At 42.3% G+C, this 7,779-nt stretch overlaps 1 protein-coding gene across 3 annotated transcripts in view; it reads right to left on the reverse strand.

Moving 5' to 3' along the window:
* The window catches only part of cacna2d4a (calcium channel, voltage-dependent, alpha 2/delta subunit 4a), a 230,781-nt gene extending 223,484 nt beyond the window's left edge, over positions 1-7,297 (reverse strand). For all 3 annotated transcript variants that reach the window (XM_037542278.1, XM_037542276.1, XM_037542274.1), the window contains exon 1: positions 6,667-7,297. In XM_037542278.1, coding sequence (XP_037398175.1) covers positions 6,667-6,851 — 185 coding nt within the window. In that variant the 5' untranslated portion in view covers positions 6,852-7,297. The remainder of the gene's footprint in view (positions 1-6,666) is intronic.
* Between the last annotated feature and the right edge of the window lie 482 nt (positions 7,298-7,779).

Genomic DNA, 7,779 nt, shown 5'->3' on the forward strand with positions numbered 1-7,779 from the left:
TTTGGTGTAAAACGTTCCGTTCTAGATAAACTGACCGAGTCAGAGCCGTTCACAGTGGCGGTGATGGGAACCAGACGTCCCTCTAAAAGCTCCTCACTGAAAGTTCCTACATGAACTGGTTCTGGATTCACTGCCTGACAGACACTGTTTTACTGTAGTGTTCAGAGGATTTGGGGCCAATGTGAATCCATCCAAACATTCATGGTGGAGGGATACATGCAGAGTATTTGATGCAAAATAGTCACATTTATCACTATTTTCCCGTCATCAACATTCCATATAAAACTCAGAAGACAGGTGTGGGTTCACTGGTCACTGAAGGACCCTCAGTCCATATTTTTGTTTGAATCCAACTCCAAACGCATAGGAATGGCGCTAAAATACTGACCTTCTGTAGATCCCTCAGAGAACCAGTTTCTATCATGAGCCCTGGTTCCTATCACCACCACTGTAAAAAACAATCTTCACAATCAACCATTTCACACCAAACCACTTTGAATCATTCTGTTTACATCTCACACTTATTAAGGAACTTTTGGCGGAATTATCTCTAAGACTATCATTTAAAAGTGGGTTTTCAACTATTAAGCCAACTGAAAACACATTTGGGACTAAACTCCTTCGGCTCTGAGTGACTCTAAACCTTAATTATGTTTGTTTTATTAAAACTAATGACTGGTCATTCCATTTAGTCTCTACCAAAACAATCAGAACTCGACCCGAACTGGACCGAATGTGTCCGTCGTGACGGTTTCAGCTCATTCTGAGCTCAGAAACTCAGCAGGTCATGACCAGCAAACTTAGCTCTGAGCAGCTGTTCACACAGAAAATCACCATATTTTACACTAAAACACTAAAAAGAGCTGAACTGCAGAAAATATGGAGATTCTTAATGTTCCTCACTGACTTTCAGACTTTGGGACACATTTACTTCAGAACACTGGGATCTAACTGCTCACCATGTGGCCATGAGGGGCAGGGATGCAGCATCACTGCCTGCTCTGAAATGCAGGGGCGTGGCTAAAATAAGGCTCCGCCTACTGACTAAAACTCTGTTTCTGTAGTGACACGAAAACATGGGACAATAATTTTTCATTAAAAAAATAAACTCATGATCAATATTAATCCTTCAACTTTTCAGAACACAATGCTTGTAAATATCCAAGATTTTAAAAATATTTATTTTTATTTTGTACTGTGGGAGCGCAGTTTGAGCTAATTCAGTAGGTCGTATACAGAGATTGGTGCAGTCTCTATAAGGCATATATATGCAGCACAATGGATCAGAGCAGACAAAGCATTGTGGGAAAATGTTTATTAGGATATGGAATATAAACGAGCGTAATTCCACCGAAGCCTGACTGCGCTGACGAACAAGCGTCTTAAACTGAAAGGATGTTGTGAAATGTTTGACCCAGTTTCATTCTGAGCCTCAGAGCTGAAACAGGTCAGGTGAAAACAGTAAATGATGTGAGTCTAAACGCTGCGGAGGACACTGGAGCCGCTAACACCAACTGAATGCACAGAACATCGCTCTACATCTGTTCTAGCATCATTAGCTCATCATTAGCTCAGCTACCTGTCACGGCTTTCACGGTGATTTCAGCGCTGAGCCCAACACGGCTGAATATATGGTTGGGCATTATAAGTCGAGACCGTGTGTAAAATGTGTAAAATGCTAATAGCAGTGATTTATAAATTTATTTTTATTTTATATAGTTATTTATCTCATCAGTATCATTGTTTTATTTTACTATCTGATATTGAGGCCAAAAACTCTGGACGGGGTAATTTAAGACCAAAAAACATCCTTAACAGGTGACGCAGTCATGCTTGGGTTTAAGAGGAGCGTCTATGAAAGGCGCCTTTATGACTGAGGAAAATGTGTTACAGAATAAAAAACCTTGTTGCTCAATCGGGATTTTAGGTATTTCATCCTCTACATCGCATTAAAACATCAAAAGATTCAGGGAATGAGGAGAAATCTCTTCAAAAGGCTGAAAACCACAAACACCACCAGTCACCTGGGATCTCTCAGACAGCCCCTCTATTAAAAACCAGCATGATTCTGTGCTGGAGATCAGCACATGGACTCAAGACTTCACTTTACACAGCGGACACTGTATTATGTCAACACCATCCAGGAATGCTGACGACTTCTCCTTGGCTGGAGCTCAGATTGTTTATGGAAATAACGGGCTTTGTGTTCTCCGGGCCAAAGAAGAAAAGGTCCATCCAGATTGTTACCAGTGTAAAGTTCTAAATCCAGCATCTGCCATGGTGTTGGGGGGGCTTTAGTGGGTAACATACACATCTGTGAGAGCATCATTAACACTGAACACATTTTGGAGCAACATATGCTGCCATTTAGACACCGTTTTATGTATTTATGTATTTATTTATTTATTTTATAAAAAAATACAAAGAGCACCTAAGATTTTTGGCTTTCAGCAGTAAATTGTAAGCACTTAGCAATATGTTTAGGATCATAAAACACTTTCTGTTAATTTGAGGGGAAAAAAATTCCATGCATTTCATGCAGTTGCTGAATACTTTGCCTTAAGATCTGGGCGTGAAAATTCAGATGGAAAAAACATAATATAGCCACGAGCGCAGGCCAAGCAGAAGTTACTAATCACAGCTTTCTGCTGTATTATTCTCACTACCTCAAGCTCAGTAACGAGTGCTGCGTCTGCGCCGCGCTGTCCAGTCTGTTTACTCCATCTAACGTCTGTTTAATTACTAGTAACTCTTCTGTTCTATGTTGCTCCGTGTTGGTCCTGGAGTATGGAATTTCGCTCCACTGCACTTGTCCACAGTAGGAATGACAAAGCCTCTTGACTTGATTATTAGCGCTTCGCTCCAGTTTACTGTAACAGGAGGGCAGCGGTCACTGTGTTTAGAGACCAGGCTGCAGCAGAAGGTTTAGCCTGTGACTGTGTCAGGATGCCAGGTCAGGATATCAGGCTTACTGTCTATGACTAAAGGCCAAATCCTCAATCCACAAGGACACGTCTCTCTGAACCACCGTGACCTCTCGCTTGGGCCCTGGCTCACCGCCACCGAATTTTCTGAACGTTTGAGGACCCCTGACCTCTGACTGCCAGGACCCGCACAAAGACACCAAGAACAGTCCAGCTGCGTTCATGGTGGTCACCTCACAAGCTTCTCTGGGAAGTGCTGCGTGAAAGTCTCAGGCGCCCAAGCAAACGATTAAAAACCGTGTATCTTAGTGGTGAGTTTCCACCTATAAAAGCACGAAGTATTATTAGAATAAATAAAAAGAAATATAAACACGATAAACAGTAACAAGACAAGTGACTGACATCTTGTGAATTTAAAGAACAAAGTTTGGTTCCAGATTTCTTCTAGACGTCTCCAGCCGTCACATGGATTTATTAAATTGTATGTATTTCTAATGAAAGCAGGAACTGGACGATAACATAAAATAGTACAGGGCTTCCTCGAGGAGCGCACATAAAAGAGTTTTATTGATTTATTGATCAGAAAATGTATTTATTGATTTATTGAAAACCAGAACAGATCACTGTATACAACCTATATAAAACTATATATATATATACACAACACTATATAAAACCTACTTCACTTTCAATGTAAGTCAATGGAACCAGACGTCTTTCCAAGTCATTTTGGGTTATTTCTTTTGGTCCATTCATCATGAAATTTACACACAATATAAAGACCATGAGGCTTTTTAATTTTGCCAAAAACTGTAAAATGACAAAAAATGGAGATACAAGGTTTTCATCAGACAACAGTGATTATATATACATTTTATATATATATATATATATCTCAGTGTCAGTTTCTTCATGAGTTACATCCCTTACAGCTCTATTTATCACACAACAACATCATTTTTACAGCTTCCTACAAACCGTTTGAAACTAATAAGACATTTGTTTTATTATAGAATCACTTCAAACACACAGCTTTAAAGGAATTAGCTTTTTATGAATGAACTCCGTGACCCTAAACGTTTGAGCGGTGCTGTATGCTCTTTTGTACTATTGCAAGGTTTTATTATCTAACGCTGAATTAGGTTGTAATTTGTATGAAAGGTGCTGTAGAAATGAAGCCACTCATGTTATCTCAGAGTGTGTTCTCCTGACCCTGAGTGAACTGTGTGAATGTGCCCATGCAATAGAACCACTTACAGCTAGCTAGAACATTCCAGCTTCATATGAATGTAAACTAACACCACAAAGAGGCTGAGACGCTGACCACTGCGTATGAAGTAGATGGTTGTCCCACCTTCAGAAACTCCTACAAGGTACAGTGATTTGGGGCTATAGTAGACCTCTGTAAGCACATCCTGAGCACCTGCACTTTAAGCCAACCTGCAGAGTTAATCCCTGAGCAGCCCAGGATCTCTAGGCTTTGATTCTGGGCAGGTTTGGACGAGGCCACAGGAAGTGTTTGGGTCACAAACCAAAACATGCCAAAGACTGTTAAGACCAAGCAGTCAGGTTTGAGAGTGGGACACAGCGTGAGGCGTCCCATGGGCAAGCACTGAGGAAGGGAAGGAAGGGGAGGTACTAGGCCAGGGGTCAAGTCATGTTGACCTGGGACCACATTCTCTGTCGCTGTGGTCACTTTACAGGAGAAGGAAAAAAACTTTCTGAACTTCTGATGGAAATTAATGTAACTACATTTTGGAGCAGTTCTGCTGGTCCATTGATCATGAAACCTTAACTCAGTATAAGGGGCTGGTGGAGTTTTCAAACTGTGCAGAATCAACCTAATTAACTCACTCCTTCAGATTCAGCACTCTGAACGTTCTCCACAAGGTGGAGCCCTTAGCACTCAAGTACTCTCAAGTTTTGTTCGCATCACTGAAAGAGAACAAAATGGCATGAAATGCTCAAAAAACAAACAGACAGGATTGTTTGACCTACAATTAAAGAAATGTGTGGACATTAAATAAATTAAACGTGTCTTACAGTAAAAATTGAAGGGAAATTATCCAATGATCCAATGACATCACTATAAATCACACTTAAATGTTTCATTTTCGTTATGCTGGGGTAGCAGATTCTGTGTATCCTGACTCTAGTCTGCTCTAGTCTAGTCTGTGGAATATCGGAATTAAGTTCATTCAGTTTCTTGAGTGTGGGTTTGTTTTTGTCACTGTGAAGCATTCGAAAAAGTGTGGATCTGAGAAAAGTGGTATGTAAATTAAATGTATTATTATTGGTAATAATAATAATAATAATAATAATAATAGTGTTAGGCTAAAGCCTTTATTACAGGATTCCCCATAATGCTATATAATAAAGACATCTGCATGTCTCTTACAGGCTTCTGCTGCTATTCAGTGGTACTAAGTGACCCACTGATCCCACTGTTTCTACATTTGCCCCGGTTTACACATTTCAGCAAGTGTGGGTGGTAAATCGGTGTTTTCCTGTTGAATGATTCAGCATGATTACAACAGACCTGCCTGAGAAACTCTCAATCTGTCTTGAGGGCCATGATAATCTCAACAGCAGATCTAGAACCTGTGGAGATTCTCTTCTGCTGCTGTGCCTGGGTTCTCATGCCCCTCTCTTTCTCAGCCAGAGAATCAGCACATGCCTCTGATCTCGCTCTTAGTCTGGCTGTCGTTCTGGGTGTGGTGCATTAATAAGGCGCTGTGGTTCTGCAGGAATCATCTCTCAGTGACCAAACAAACACCCAACAAGCAGCAGAACAACCGAGCCATCATGTAGACCCATCATACACTACTGCCCGCTTAGCGTGACCCTATGTTGGACACTGAGGGTGAAGTAAGCGCGCTCTAAAAATGATGGGTTCTGTAGTCTAGACAGTGGCTCTATTAGAACCATGAACGCTTACAGTGTTCTTCGCATGGTCAAATGGATCTTCAGACTGATGGAAAATGTGGAACCCCTTTGAAAATGGTTCTACACTGCACCAAAAAAGGTTCTGCTATTGTAACAATTTCAGGCTTGTAATAGTAGTTGTAATAACAGAAGAACCCTTTGTGGTGCTATATAGAACCATATACAACACACTCTCCATCAGTATGAAGAACCATTCCACCATGCAGAGAACAAAGTGTCTATATAGAACCAACGAGAGTCAAAGAACCTTTTGCATACTTGCGTATTTGTAATGTGTCCCAAAGTCTGAAAGTCAGTGAGGAACATTAAGAATCTCCATATTTTCTGCAGTTCAGCTCTTTTTAGTGTTTTAGTGTAAAATATGGTGATTTTCTGTGTGACCAGCTGCTCAGAGCTGAGTTCGAAGCTCAAAATGAGCTAAAAAGATCACGAAACAGTCACGACTGACACATTAAATCAGTTCAGTGCAGTGATGTATATAGTCTCTTTCATCGGCACCACAGATCAGTCAGTTTCAGTAGGATCACCAGAAGGTTTGGAGCAATCCCACAGAAGAACCCTCAGGAATCTGGCAGTAAAAGGTTCTTTAAAGAACTCATTTTGGAAAATGAGATGCTGAAGTGTGAAAAACCTTTTGAAAGTTTAGCGTAAAGGTTCTACACCAGCCAGAGGCTCCTTCATTTAGGAACCTTCAGTTTTATAAGGATCTTTATAAGGACGTTGAGGAGGATGGCGTATGTCAGAGGCACTGTAGGTTCAGCATGTTTATCCCAGCAATGGAATAAATGGTACTCACGTTTCAGGTGGGATCCTCATCTGCGCACAGGCTGGGAGACACATCCAGCTGAGGGAAATGATCCCGAAAACAGTGACCACTGCCCTTCTGTCCATCCATCCTGTGCACGGTACTTGTGTCCTTTCTGGCTGTCCTGCACCTGTGTTCATCCTGGCCCCTGTCCTGCTGGGGGACCACCACAGCATCAGCACCAAAGCACACAAATCAAGGAGTATCTTTCACAGGATATCCAGAGCGGGCTGGACATCAGCAGGCGTTCAGTTCAGTCAGTGTGCACATGCCACTCAGTGCTGGTCCAGTGCTGCTCTAGAAGTTTCGGCTGCTGTGAGGTAACAGAAGTGGGTCCAATCCTGGGTTCCTCCAAGGTTCGTCATCACCAAACTGTGGTGTCCACCAGGTGTCCTTCCATTGCTTTCATTCTAGCTTTCTTGGCCAGGAAACCAAAAGGCGCGACCTCAAACAAACCAGCCTATAAACTCATTACTGGAACGCTGCATGTGTGTTTGTCCTGCCAAGTTAAAAGTCATCAATCCTTCTCGCTCCTTGACTCTGTCGGATTCCAAAGTCCTGTGCCAGTTGTTAGATGCCTGCAAAGAGCCTGGGACGGGACCGGATGTAGTGGCCCTCTGGCTCTTCCTCCTCTCTCTCTCTCTCTCTCTCTCTCTCTTTCTCTCTCTCTCTCTCTCTCTCTCGCTCACCCACTCCCTCACTGCTGCCTCTGTTAACCCAAGAGGGAGGTGAGCGTAATCCGTCAGGATTATGTTATCAAGTGGGGGAGGGAGAGAGAGCGGGGGAAGGGGGGGGGGGGGGGGGGGGGGGGGTGGAGAGAGAGAGTGAGAGAGAGAGAGAGAGAGGGAGAGATAGATAGAGGAGGGGCTGATGTATCAAAGAGGATTATTTCACAATTTCTGGAGACTGTCCAGTTGTTTAGACGGAGCCACAACACAAAGAAATGCTCTTGGCAAAGTCACTGACCGTAAAACAGCCCCCGTCAATTAATCCCATGCTCAGGATACTGCGCACATTAATTGATAGGTACAGAAAACTTTATGGATCCTGCACCTGGTATATATGAACATTTTCTCTCATATATTTTTAGATATATGTGTTACA

The sequence above is a fragment of the Pygocentrus nattereri genome, chromosome 1 (genome assembly GCF_015220715.1).
Source record: "Pygocentrus nattereri isolate fPygNat1 chromosome 1, fPygNat1.pri, whole genome shotgun sequence".
NCBI lineage: Eukaryota > Metazoa > Chordata > Actinopteri > Characiformes > Serrasalmidae > Pygocentrus > Pygocentrus nattereri.